Source organism: Scyliorhinus torazame, chromosome 22, assembly GCF_047496885.1.
Source record: "Scyliorhinus torazame isolate Kashiwa2021f chromosome 22, sScyTor2.1, whole genome shotgun sequence".
Classification (NCBI taxonomy): domain Eukaryota; kingdom Metazoa; phylum Chordata; class Chondrichthyes; order Carcharhiniformes; family Scyliorhinidae; genus Scyliorhinus; species Scyliorhinus torazame.
The window spans coordinates 29,807,797-29,823,031 of record NC_092728.1 but is presented as its reverse complement, the minus strand read 5'-3'; the positions used below and the strand labels follow the sequence as shown (position 1 = coordinate 29,823,031).

The window sequence follows — 15,235 nt, the reverse complement described above, 5'->3', positions numbered from 1 at the left end:
ACAAATCTTATTGAATTCTTTGAGGAGGTGACCAAGCATGTGGATGAAGGTAAAGCAGTGGATGTAGTGTACATGGATTTTAGTAAGGCATTTGATAAAGTTCCCCATGGTAGGCTTCTGCAGAAAGTAAGGAGGCATGGGATAGTGGGAAATTTGGCCAGTTGGATAACGAACTGGCTAACCGATAGAAGTCAGAGAGTGGTGGTGGATGGCAAATATTCAGCCTGGATCCCAGTTACCAGTGGCGTACCGCAGGGATCAGTTCTGGGTCCTCTGCTGTTTGTGATTTTCATTAATGACTTGGATGAGGGAGTTGAAGGGTGGGTCAGTAAATTTGCAGACGATACGAAGATTGGTGGAATTGTGGATAGTAAGGAGGGCTGTTGTCGGCTGCAAAGAGACATAGATAGGATGCAGAGCTAGGCTGAGAAGTGGCGGATGGAGTTTAACCCTGAAAAGTGTGAGGTTGTCCATTTTGGAAGGACAAATATGAATGCGGAATACAGGGTTGACGGTAGAGTTCTTGGCAATGTGGAGGAGCAGAGAGATCTTGGGGTCTATGTTCATACATCTTTGAAAGTTGCCACTCAAGTGGATAGAGCTGTGAAGAAGGCCTATGGTGTGCTCGCGTTCATTAACAGAGGGATTGAATTTAAGAGCCGTGAGGTGATGATGCAGCTGTACAAAACTTTGGTAAGGCCACATTTGGAGTACTGTGTACAGTTCTGGTCGCCTCATTTTAGGAAGGATGTGGAAGCTTTGGAAAAGGTGCAAAGAAGATTTACCAGGATGTTGCCTGGCATGGACAGTAGGTCTTACGAGGAAAGGTTGAGGGTGCTAGGCCTTTTCTCATTAGAACGGAGAAGGATGAGGGGCGACTTGATAGAGGTTTATAAGATGATCAGGGGAATAGATAGAGTAGACAGTCAGAGACTTTTTCCCCGGGTGGAACAAACCATTACAAGGGGACATAAATTTAAGGTGAAAGGTGGAAGATATAGGAGGGATATCAGAGGTAGGTTCTTTACCCAGAGAGTAGTGGGGGCATGGAATGCACTGCCTGTGGAAGTAGTTGAGTCGGAAACATTAGGGACCTTCAAGCAGCTATTGGATAGGTACATGGATTACAGTTAAATGATATAGTGTAGATTTATTTGTTCTCAAGGGCAGCACGGTAGCATTGTGGATAGCACAATTGCTTCACAGCTCCAGGGTCCCAGGTTCGATTCCGGCTTGGGTCACTGTCTGTGCGGAGTCTGCACGTCCTCCCCGTGTCTGCGTGTGTTTCCTCCGGGTGCTCCGGTTTCCTCCCACAATCCAAAGATGTGCGGGTTAGGTGAATTGGCCAATGATAAATTGCCCTTAATGTCCAAATTGCCCTTGGTGTTGGTGGAGGTGTTAGTTTGGGTGGGGTGCTCTTTCCGGGGGCTGGTGCAGACTCGGGGGGCCGAATGGCCTCCTTCTGCACTGTAAATTCAATGATAATCTATGATTAATCTAGGACAAAGGTTCGGCACAACATCGTGGGCCGAAGGGCCTGTTCTGTGCTGTATTTTCTATGTTCTATCTCTTATAAACCTTTCCAAGATTTTGCCCACAACAGAAGTAAGGCTCACTGGTCTATAGTTACCGGGGTTGTCTCTACTCCCCTTCTTGAACAAGGGGACAACATTTGCTATCCTCTAGTCTTCTGGCACTATTCCTGTAGACAAAGATGACTTAAAGATCAAAGCCAACCTCTCCTCAGAGCTAATGCCCTCCATACCAGGCAACATCCTCGTAAGCTGCTTCTGTACCTTCTGCAAAGCGTCCACTTCCATCTAGTGGTATGGCATCCTAAATTGAACACTATACTCCAAGTGTGGCCTAACTCGGGTTCTATACAACTGCAGCATGATTTGACAATTTTAATACTCAATGCCCCAGCCGATGAAGGCAAGCATGTCGTTTGTAACATTGACTACCTTCTCCATATGCGTTGCCACTTGCAGTGACCTGTAGATCCATCGTGTCACCCTTCCACTGCTACCATCTGTCTTCCATGACCATGCCCGTTCTGTTCCATCTTGCCAGCTCTCCATTGATCCCATGTGACTTCACCTTCTGTACCAGTCTGCCATGAGGGATCTTGTCACAGTCCTTACCGAAGTCCATGCAGACAACATCCACTGCCCTACCATCATCAATCATCTTTGTCACTTCCTCAAAAAACTCAATTAAGTTAGTGATACACGACCTCCCCTTCACAAAACCATGCTGCCCTTTGCTAATACGTCCACTTGCTTCCAAATGGGAGTAAATCCTGACTCGAAGAATCCTCTCCAATAATTTCCCTACCACTGACAGAAGGCTCATCGGCTTGTAATTTCCAGGATTATCCTTATTTCTTAAAGGAACGACATTAGCCATTCTCCAGTTGACTGGAACCTCCTCTATATAGATACATATAGAATGTACAGTGCAGAAGGAGCCCATTCGGCCCATCGAGTCTGCACCGGCCCTTGGATTCCTATTATGGAAAGAGCATGCCTCTACCCTGTCCCCGTAACCCAGAAATGCCAGAGATGAGGTGAGAGTGACTGCCCTTGACATCAAGAGCAAGAGTATTGACAGTCAGAGAGATCTTGGTGTATAGGTCCACAGGTCACTGAAAGGGCAACACAGGCGGAGAAGGTAGTCAAGAAGGCATACGGCATGCTTGCCTTCATTGGCCGGGGCATTGAGTATAAAAATTGGCAAGTCATGTTGCAGCTGTACAGAACCTTAGTTAGGCCACACTTGGAGTATAGTGTTCAATTCTGGTCGCCACACTACCAGAAGATTGTGGAGACTTTACAGAGGGTGCAGAAGAGATTTACCAGGATGTTGCCTGGTATGGAGGGCATTAGCTATGAGGAGAGGTTGAATAAACTTGGTTTGTTCTCACTGGGACAAAAGAGGTTGAGGGGGCGACATGATAGAGGTCTACACATTTACGAGGGGCGTAGACAGAGTGGATAGTCAGAGACTTTTTCCCAGGGTAGAGGGGTCAATTACTAGGGGGCATAGGTTTAAGATGCGAGGGGCAAGATTTAGAGGAGATGTACGAGGTAAGTTTTTTTACACAGAGGATAGTGGGTGCCTGGAACTCGCTGCTGGAGGAGGTGGTGTAAGCAGGGACGATAGTGATGTTTAAGGGGCATCTTGCCAAATACATGAATAGGATGGGAATAGAACATAGAACATAGAACAGTACAGCACAGAACAGGCCCCTTCGGCTCTCGATGTTGTGTCAAGCCTTGTCCGAAACCAAGATCAAGCTATCCCACTCCCTGTCATTCTGGTGTGCTCCATGTGCGTATCCAATAACCGCTTGAAAGTTCCTAAAGTGTCCAACTCCACTATCACAGCAGGCAGTCCATTCCACACCCCAACCACTCTCTGAGTAAAGAACCTACCTCGGACGTCCCTCCTATATCGCCAACCCTGAACCTTATAGTTACGTCCCCTTGTAGCAGCAACATCCACCCGAGGAAATAGTCTCTGAACGTCAACTCTATCTATCCCCCTCATTATCTTATAAACCTCTATTAAGTCACCTCTCATCCTCCTCCGCTCCAAAGAGAAAAGCCCTAGCTCCCTCAACCTTTCCTCATAAGACCTATCCTGCAAACCAGGCGGCATCCTGGTAAATCTCCTTTGCACCCTTTCCAATGCTTCCACATCTTTCCTATAGTGAGGTGACCAGAACTGCACACAATACTCCAAATGTGGTCTACCCAGGGTCATTCACAGTTGCAGCATAACCCCACAGCTCTTAAACTCAAGGCCCCTGTTAATAAACGCTAACACACTATAGGCCTTCTTCACGACTCTATCCACTTGAGTGGCAACCTTCAGAGATCTGTGGACATGAACCCCAAGACCTCTCTGTTCCTCCACATTCCTCAGAACCCTGCCGTTGACCCTGTAATCCGCATTCAAATTTTTCCTACCAAAATGAATCACCTCGCACTTATCAGGGTTAAACTCCATCTGCCATTTTTCGACCCAGCTCTGCATCCTATCAATGTCTCTTTGCAGCCTACAACAGCCCTCCACCTCATCCACTACTACACCAATCTTGGTGTCATCAGCAAATTTACTGACCCATCCTTCAGCCCCCTCCTCCAAGTCATTGATAAAAATCACGAATAGCAGAGGACTCAGCACTGATCCCTTTGGTACACCGCTGGTAACTGGTCTCCAGTCTGAAAATTTTCCATCCACCACCACTCTCTGTCTTCTATGTGATAGCCAGTTACTTATCCAATTGGCCAAATTTCCCTCTATCCCACACCTCCTTACTTTCTTCATGAGCCGACCATGGGGAATCGAGGGATACCGGCCCCGGAAGTGTAGAAGATTTTAGTTTCGACGGGCAGCATGGTTGGCGCAGTCTTGGAGGGCCGAAGGGCCTGTTCCTTGCTTTACTTTTCTTTGTTCTTTATTCTTTGTTCTATCAAGGCAGCATTTGAACGAGTGTGGTATCAAGGAACCCTAGCTAAACTGGAGTCAATGGGAGTCAGGGGGAAATCTCTCCGCTGGTTGGAGTCATACCTGGCACAAAGGAAGATGGTTGTGGTGGTTGGAGTCCAATCGTCTCAGCTCCAGGACAACACTGCAGGAGTTCCTCAGGGTAGTGTCCTAGGCCCAACCATCTTCAGCTGCTTCATCAATAACCTACCTTCCATCATAAGGTCAGACGTGGGGATATTTGCGGATGACTGCACAATGTTCAACACCATTCGTGACTCCTCAGATAATGAAGCTGTCCATATTCAAATGTAGCAAGACCTGGACAATATCCAGGCTTGGGCTGACAAGTGACAAGTTACATTCGCGCATTACAAGTATCAGGCAAATACCATCTCCTACAAGAGAGTATCTAACATCGCTCCTTGGCATTACCATCGCTGAATCCCTCACAATGGGGGTTACCATTGATCGGAAACTGAACTGGACTAGCCACATTAATACTGTGGCTACCAGGGCTGGTCAAAGGCTAGGAATCTTACGGTGAGTAACTCACCTCCTGACCCCCCAAAGCTTGTCAACCATCTACAAAGCACAAGCAGCCCTGCTTGATTGCTCCTCCTTCCACAAACATTCAAACACTCCACCACCGAAGAACAGTGGCAGTCTTGTGTACCAACTGCAAGATGCACTGCAGTAACTCACCAAGGTTCCTTCGACAGCACCTTCCAAACCCACAAGCATTACTATCTAGAAGGACAGGAGCAGCTGATACCTGGGAACCTAAAGAATCCCTTCCAAATCACTCACCACCCTGACTTGGAAATATATCGCCGTTCCTTTGCTGTCGCTGGGACAGAATCCTGGAGCTCCCTCCCCAACAGCACAGTGGATATACCTACACCTGAAGGACTGCAGCGGTTCAAGAAGGCAACACACCACAATCTTCTGAAAGGCAACTAGAGATGGGCAATAAATACTGGGCTAACCAGCGACACCCATATCCCTTTTTTTTTTCTTTTTTCGCTTATTGTCACAGGTATGCTTCAAATGAAGTTACTGTGAAAAGCCCCTAGTCGCCACATTCCGGTGCTGTTCGGGGAGGCTGGTACGGAAATTGAACCGTGCTGCTGGCCTGCCTTGGTCTGCTTTCAAAGCCAGCGATTTAGCCCTGTGCTAAACCAGCCACCATAAATGAATAAAATTACAAAATCCTAACAGGATTAGATCTAATCCCGTAAATGAATTAAAAAAAAAAGTAACGCCACCTAACCTTTTGGACAATAACGGGCAATTTAGCATGGTCAATCCACCAAACAGGCACATCTTAGGATTGGGAGGAAACCGGAGCACCCGGACGAAACCTGCGCAGACACGGGGAGGAAGTGCAAACTCCACACAGACACCCGAGGCTGGAATTGAACCCGGGTCCCTGGAGCTGTGAGGTAGCAGTGCTAACCATTGTGCCACCGTGACACCTGGTAGCCAGTGGGATACCAAGAAATTCTGTCATGGCCCCAGCAATTTCCTCCCTTGCCTCTCTCAGTATTTTGGGGACCTATCTTCTCGGAATTATTGGATTGTTTCTTTGTCTTGACAGGTCCTGGAATGGGAGCCCCTCTGGTCTGTGTTGCAATCGTTGCCCGAACATTATCTCAGCTCTGGAAGAAACCACTCCTGGGGATTAACCACTGTATCGGACACATTGAGATGGGCCGTTTAATCACAGGAGCAAAAAACCCTACAGTATTGTATGTCAGCGGCGGTAACACTCAGGTACAGTTAATCCGACAGTTCATAGAAGCATACACCGAAAAAAGAAGCAGGAGGAGGCCATTCGGCCCTTCGAGCCTGCTCTGCAATTCACAGTTGATTACCAAATTCAATCCCATATCCCTTGATTCTTGAGCCCCAAGAGTATATCTAATTTCCTTCGTAAAATTTGTTTAGTAGTTTTTGTTCAACTACTTTGTATGTCAGTGAATTCCACAGATTCACAGATCCGCCACTCTCTGGTTGAAGAAGTTTCTCCTCACCTCAGTCCTAAAAGGTTTATCCTTATCTTCAAACTATGACCCCTAATTCTGGACTCCCCCACCACCGGGAACATTCTTTCTGAATCTACCCCGTCTAATCCTGTTAGAATTTTGTAAATTTCTTTGCAACCCCCTCTTACTCTTCTAAACACCAATTAATATAATCCTAACTGATTTATTCACTTTTCATATGACAGTCCCACCATTCCAGGAATTAGCCTGATAAACCTGCGCTGCACTCCCTCCAGAGCAAGAACACCCTTCCTTAGATAAGGACACCAAAACTGCACACAATACTCCAGGTACAGCCTCACCAATGCCTTATACAATTGCAGTAAAACATCTCCATGCCTATACTCAAATCCTCTCACTACGAAGGCCAACATATTATTAGCCATCTTTACTGTCTGCAGTACCTGCATGCTTACTTTCAGTGACTGATGCATGATGACACCACGCTCTCGCTGAGTACCCACCATTCTCAATTTACACTCATTCCAATAATAATTTGCCTTCTCTATTTTTGCTACCAAAGCGGATACTACACATTTATCCACTTTATACTGCATCTGCCATGTATGTGCCCGCTCACTCAGCCTGTCCAAATATCCCTCAAGCATCTCTACATCCTCCTCACAGCTCACCCGCCACCCAACTTTGTATCATTTGCAAATTTGGAGATAATACATTTAGTTCACTCGTCCAAATCATTAATATATGATGTGAACAGTGGGGTCCTAGCACAGATCCCTGTGATATCCCACTAGTCACTGGACAATAAGGGAATAGTGTAGATGGGCTTTAGAGTGGTTTCACAGGTCAGCGCAACATCGAGGGCCGAAGGGCCTGTACTGCTGTAATGTTCTATGTCAATCGGAAAAAGACAAATTTATTTCAACTTTTTGCTTTCTCTCTGCAAAACAGCTTCTGTCCACCTCCAAACACTACCTGCAATCCCATGATTATAACTTAGTACACTGCGCTGTGAAACCACATTGAAAGCCTTGGGCAGCACGGTACCACAAGTGGCTAGCACTGTAGCTTCACAGCGCCAGGGTCCCAGGTTTGATTCCCCGCTGGGTCACTGTCTGTGCGGAGTCTGCACGTTCTCCCCATGTTTGCGTGGGTTTCCTCCGGGTGCTCCGGTTTCCTCCCACAGTCCAAAGACGTGCAGGTTAGGTGGATTGGCCGTGATAAGTTGCCCTGAGTGACCAAAAGGTTTAGGAGGGGTTATTGGGTTGCGGGGGATAGGGTGGAAGTGAAGACTTAAGTGGGTGGGTGCAGACTCAATGGGCCGAATGGCGTCCTTCTGCACTGTATGTTCTATGTTTTCATTAAACCACATCTATCGGTTTTCCCTGGCCAAGTCTACTAGTTACATCTTCAAAGAATTCTCGTAGATTTTGGGGCGCAAGGTGGCACAGTGGTTAGCACTGCTGCTTCACAGCTCCAGGGTCCCAGGTTCAATTCCGGTCTCTGGTGACTGTCGTTTGCACTTCCTCCCTGTGTCTTCATGGGTTTACTCCGGGTGCTCCGGTTTCCTCCCAAAGTCCAAAGACGTGCCTGTTAGGTGGATTGGCCATGCTAAATTGCTCTTTAGTTTCCAAAGGTTAGATCGGGCTATTGGGTTATGGGGATAGGGTGGGGGCGTACGGTGCTCTTTCCAAGGGTTGGTGCAGACCCTATGGGCCAAATGGCTTCGTTCTGCACTGTAAATTCTATGATTTGTCAAGCATGATTTCCCTTTCATAAATCCATACTGACTTTGCCTGATTTTTCAATTGCTTCCAAATGCTGTGCTATGAAATGCTTGATAATGGGCTCTCGCAACTTCACTGCCACCAACGTTAGGCACACTGGTCTATAGTTCCCTGTTACTCTCTATCTCCCTTTTTGAACAGCGCGGCTACATTCACTACCCTCCAATGAGAAGGAACCATTCCAAAGTCTCCAGAATTATGGAAAATGACCGCCAATGGAATCACTATTTCTAGGGCCACTTCATGAATGACTCTGGGATGAAGATTATTAGACCCTGGAGAATTAACCCTACAGTACTGTATGTCAGTGCGAAACACACCGATACAGCTAACCCAGCAGTACTGTATGTCAGTGCGAAATACACAGATACAGTTCACCCTACAGTACTGTATGTCAGTGCGAAACACACAGATACAGTTAACCCTACAGTACTGTCTGCCAGTGAGAAACACACAGATATAGTTAACCCGACAGTACTGTCTGCCAGTGAGAAACACACAGATATAGTTAGCACTACAGTACTGTATGTCGGTGAGAGAAACACCGATATAGTTAACCCTACAGTACTGTATGTCAGTGACAAACACACAGATATAGTTAGCTCTACAGTACTGTATGTCAGTGAGAAACACTGATACAGTTAACCCTACTGTACTGTATGTCTGTGAGAGAAACACCAATACAGTTAATCCTACAGTACTGTATGTCAGTGAGAGAAACACCGATACAGTTAACCCTACAGTACTGTATGTCAGTGAGAAACACACAGATAGTTAACCCTGCAGTACTGTATGTTAGTGAGAAACACACAGATACAGTTAACCCTACAGTACTGTATGTCAGTGAGAAACACACAGATACAGTTAACCCTACAGTACTGTATGTCAGTGAGAAACACACAGATACAGTTAAGCCAACAGTACTGTATGTCAGTGGGAGAAACATCGATACAGTTAACCCTACAGTACTGTATGTCAGTGAGAAACACACAGATACAGTTAACCCGACAGTACTGTATGTCAGTGAGAAACACACAGATACAGTTAACCCCAAAATACTGTAGGTCCGTGAGAAACACACAGATATAGTTAACCCTACAGTAGCGTATGTCAGTGAGAAACACACAGATATAGTTAACCCTACAGTACTGTATGTCAGTGAGAAACACACTGATACAGTTAACCCTGCAGTACTGTATGTCAGTGAGAAACACACAGATACAGTTAACCCCAAAATACTGTAGGTCCGTGAGAAACACACAGATATAGTTAACCCTACAGTAGCGTATGTCAGTGAGAAACACACAGATATAGTTAACCCTACAGTACTGTATGTCAGAGAGAAACACACCGATACAGTTAACCCTACAGTACTGCATGTCAGTGAGAAACACAAAGATACAGTTAACCCTAATGTACTGTATGTCAGTGAGAAACACGCCGATACAGTTAACCCTGCAGTACTGTATGTCAGTGAGAAACACACAGATACAGTTAACCCTACAGTACTGTCTGCCAGTGAGAAACACACAGATATAGTTAGCACTACAGTACTGTATGTCGGTGAGAGAAACACCGATATAGTTAACCCTACAGTACTGTATGTCAGTGACAAACACACAGATATAGTTAGCTCTACAGTACTGTATGTCAGTGAGAAACACTGATACAGTTAACCCTACTGTACTGTATGTCTGTGAGAGAAACACCAATACAGTTAATCCTACAGTACTGTATGTCAGTGAGAGAAACACCGATACAGTTAACCCTACAGTACTGTATGTCAGTGAGAAACACACAGATAGTTAACCCTGCAGTACTGTATGTTAGTGAGAAACACACAGATACAGTTAACCCTACAGTACTGTATGTCAGTGAGAAACACACAGATACAGTTAACCCTACAGTACTGTATGTCAGTGAGAAACACACAGATACAGTTAAGCCAACAGTACTGTATGTCAGTGGGAGAAACATCGATACAGTTAACCCTACAGTACTGTATGTCAGTGAGAAACACACAGATACAGTTAACCCGACAGTACTGTATGTCAGTGAGAAACACACAGATACAGTTAACCCCAAAATACTGTAGGTCCGTGAGAAACACACAGATATAGTTAACCCTACAGTAGCGTATGTCAGTGAGAAACACACAGATATAGTTAACCCTACAGTACTGTATGTCAGTGAGAAACACACTGATACAGTTAACCCTGCAGTACTGTATGTCAGTGAGAAACACACAGATACAGTTAACCCCAAAATACTGTAGGTCCGTGAGAAACACACAGATATAGTTAACCCTACAGTAGCGTATGTCAGTGAGAAACACACAGATATAGTTAACCCTACAGTACTGTATGTCAGAGAGAAACACACCGATACAGTTAACCCTACAGTACTGCATGTCAGTGAGAAACACAAAGATACAGTTAACCCTAATGTACTGTATGTCAGTGAGAAACACGCCGATACAGTTAACCCTGCAGTACTGTATGTCAGTGAGAAACACACAGATACAGTTAACCCTACAGTACTGCATGTCAGTGAGAAACACACAGATACAGTTAACCCTAATGTACTGTATGTCAGTGAGAAACACACCGATACAGTTAACCCTGCAGTACTGTATGTCAGTGAGAAACACACAGATACAGTTAACCCGACAGTACTGCATGTCAGTGAGAAACACACAGATACAGTTAACCCGACAGTACTGTCTGCCAGTGAGAAACACACAGATATAGTTAGCACTACAGTACTGTATGTCGGTGAGAGAAACACCGATATAGTTAACCCTACAGTACTGTATGTCAGTGACAAACACACAGATATAGTTAGCTCTACAGTACTGTATGTCAGTGAGAAACACTGATACAGTTAACCCTACTGTACTGTATGTCTGTGAGAGAAACACCAATACAGTTAATCCTACAGTACTGTATGTCAGTGAGAGAAACACCGATACAGTTAACCCTACAGTACTGTATGTCAGTGAGAAACACACAGATAGTTAACCCTGCAGTACTGTATGTTAGTGAGAAACACACAGATACAGTTAACCCTACAGTACTGTATGTCAGTGAGAAACACACAGATACAGTTAACCCTACAGTACTGTATGTCAGTGAGAAACACACAGATACAGTTAAGCCAACAGATTTGATTGAGTTTTTTGAGGGAGTGACCAAGAAGGTAGATGAGGGTAGTGCAGTAGACGTTGTCTACATGGACTTTAGCAAAGCCTTTGACAAGGTACCGCATGGTAGGTTGTTGCAGAAGGTTAAAGCTCACGGGATCCAGGGTGAGGTTGCCAATTGGATTCAAAATTGGCTGGACGACAGAAGGCAGAGGGTGGTTGTAGAGGGTTGTTTTTCAAACTGGAGGCCTGTGACCAGTGGTGTGCCTCAGGGATCGGTGCTGGGTCCACTGTTATTTGTGATTTATATTAATGATTTGGATGAGAATTTAGGAGGCATGGTTAGTAAGTTTGCAGATGACACCAAGATTGGTGGCATAGTGGATAGTGAAGAAGGTTATCTAGGATTGCAACGGGATCTTGATCAATTAGGCCAGTGGGCCGACGAATGGCAGATGGAGTTTAATTTAGATAAATGTGAGGTGATGCATTTTGGCAGATCGAATCAGGCCAGGACCTACTCAGTTAATGGTATGGCGTTGGGGAGAGTTATAGAACAAAGAGATCTAGGAGTACAGGTTCATAGCTCCTTGAAGGTGGAGTCGCAGGTGGACAGGGTGGTGAAGAAGGCATTCGGCATGCTTGGTTTCATTGGTCAGAACATTGAATATAGGAGTTGGGACGTCTTGTTGAAGTTGTACAGGACATTGGTACGGCCACACTTGGAATACTGTGTGCAGTTCTGGTCACCCTATTATAGAAAGGATATTATTAAACTAGAAAGAGTGCAGAAAAGATTTACTAGGATGTTGCCGGGACTTCATGGTTTGAGTTATAAGGAGAGGCTGGATAGACTGGGACTTTTTTCCCTGGAGCGTAGGAGGCTTAGGGGTGATCTTATAGAGGTCTATAAAATAATGAGGGGCATAGATAAGGTAGATAGTCAACATCTTTTCCCAAAGGTAGGGGAGTCTAAAACTAGAGGGCATAGGTTTAAGGTGAGAGGGGAGAGATTCAGAAGGGCCCAGAGGGGCAATTTCTTCACTCAGAGGGTAGTGAGTGTCTGGAATGGGCTGCCAGAGGTAGTAGTAGAAGCGGGTACAATTGTGTCTTTCAAAAAGCATTTAGATGGTTACATGGGTAAGATGGGTATAGAGGGTTATGGGCCAAGTGCGGGCAACTGGGACTAGCTTAATGGTAAAAAACTGGGCGGCATGGACTGGTTGGGCCGAAGGGCCTGTTTCCATGCTGTAAACTTCTATGATTCTATGATTCTAGTACTGTATGTCAGTGGGAGAAACATCGATACAGTTAACCCTACAGTACTGTATGTCAGTGAGAAACACACAGATACAGTTAACCCGACAGTACTGTATGTCAGTGAGAAACACACAGATACAGTTAACCCCAAAATACTGTAGGTCCGTGAGAAACACACAGATATAGTTAACCCTACAGTAGCGTATGTCAGTGAGAAACACACAGATATAGTTAACCCTACAGTACTGTATGTCAGTGAGAAACACACTGATACAGTTAACCCTGCAGTACTGTATGTCAGTGAGAAACACACAGATACAGTTAACCCCAAAATACTGTAGGTCCGTGAGAAACACACAGATATAGTTAACCCTACAGTAGCGTATGTCAGTGAGAAACACACAGATATAGTTAACCCTACAGTACTGTATGTCAGAGAGAAACACACCGATACAGTTAACCCTACAGTACTGCATGTCAGTGAGAAACACAAAGATACAGTTAACCCTAATGTACTGTATGTCAGTGAGAAACACGCCGATACAGTTAACCCTGCAGTACTGTATGTCAGTGAGAAACACACAGATACAGTTAACCCTACAGTACTGCATGTCAGTGAGAAACACACAGATACAGTTAACCCTAATGTACTGTATGTCAGTGAGAAACACACCGATACAGTTAACCCTGCAGTACTGTATGTCAGTGAGAAACACACAGATACAGTTAACCCGACAGTACTGCATGTCAGTGAGAAACACACAGATACAGTTAACCCTAATGTACTGTATGTCAGTGAGAAACACACAGTTATAGTTAACCCTACGGTACTGTATGCCAGTGAGAAACACACCGATACAGTTCACCCTACAGTACTGTCTGCCAGTGAGAAACACACAGATACAGTTAACCCTACAGTACTGTCTGCCAGTGAGAAACACACAGATATAGTTAACCCTACAGTACTGTATGTTAGTGAGAAACACACAGATACAGTTAACCCTACAGTACTGTATGTTAGTGAGAAACACACAGATACAGTTAACCCTACAGTACTGTATGTTAGTGAGAAACACACAGATACAGTTAACCTGCAGTACTGTATGTTAGTGAGAAACACACAGATACAGTTACCCTACAGTACTGTATGTCAGTGAGAGAAACACGCCGATACAGTTAACCCTACAGTACTGTATGTCTGTGAGAGAAACACCAATACAGTTAATCCTACAGTACTGTATGTCAGTGAGAAACACTGATACAGTTAACCCTACAGTATGCTATGTCAATGAAAGACACACACAGATACAGTTAACCCTGCAGTACTGTTTGTCAGTGAGAAAAACACACCGATACAGTTAACCCTACAGTACTGTACATCAGTGAGAAACACACCGAAACAGTTAACCACACGGTACTGTATGTCAATGAGAAACACACCGAGACAGTTAACCCTACAGTACTGTATGTCAGTGAGAAACACAAGATACAGTTAACCCTACAGTATTGTATGTCAGTGAGAAACACACATACAGTAAACAGTACAGCACTGTATGTCAGTGAGCGAAACACACAGATACAGTTAACCCTACAATACTGTATGTCGGTGAGAAACACACCGATACAGTTAACCCCACAGTACTGTAAGTCAGTGAGAAACACACAGATAATGAACCCTACAGTACTGTATGTCAGTGGGATACACACTGATACAGTTATCCCTACAGTACCGTATGTCACTGAGCGAAACACAGATACAGCAGTACTGTATGTCAGTGAGAAACACACAGATACAGTTAACCCTACTGTACTGTATGTTAGTGAGAAACACACAGATACAATTAACCCTACAGTATTGTATGTCAGTCAGAAAAACACAGATACAGTTAACCCTGCAGTACTGTATGTCAGTGAGAAACACACAGATACAGTTAACCCTACAGTACTGTATGTCAGTGAGAAACACACAGATACAGTTAACCCTACAGTTCTGTATGTCAGTGAGAAACACACAGATACAGTTAACCCTGCAGCATTGTATGTCAGAGAGAAACACACAGATATGTTAACCCTACAGTACTGTATGTTAGTGAGAAACACACAGATACAGTTAACCCTACTGTACTGTATGTCAGTGAGAAACACACATATAGTTAACCCTAGAGCACTGTATGTCAGTGAGAAACACTGATACAGTTAACCCTACAGTACTGTATGTCAGTGAGAAACACTGATACAGTTAACCCTACAGTACCGTATGTCAGTGAGAAACACACAGATACAGTGAACCCTACAGTACTGTACATCAGTGAGAAACACACCGATACAGTTAACCCTACAGTACTGTACATCAGTGAGAAACACGCAGATACAGTTAACCCTACAGTACAGTATGTCAGTGAGAAACACACAGATACAGTTAACCCTACAGTACTGTATGTCAGTGAGAAACACACAGATACAGTTAACCCTGCAGTACTGTATGCCAGTGAGAAACACACAGTTATAGTTAACCCTACGGTACTGTATGCCAGTGAGAAACA

General features: G+C 44.7%; 1 protein-coding gene across 1 annotated transcript in view; it reads left to right on the top strand.

Moving 5' to 3' along the window:
- osgep (O-sialoglycoprotein endopeptidase) overlaps positions 1-15,235 on the top strand; it is a 120,280-nt gene that overhangs the window by 24,704 nt on the left and 80,341 nt on the right. Inside the window, exon 4 of the mRNA XM_072488005.1 lies at positions 6,095-6,270. Coding sequence (XP_072344106.1) covers positions 6,095-6,270 — 176 coding nt within the window. The remainder of the gene's footprint in view (positions 1-6,094; positions 6,271-15,235) is intronic.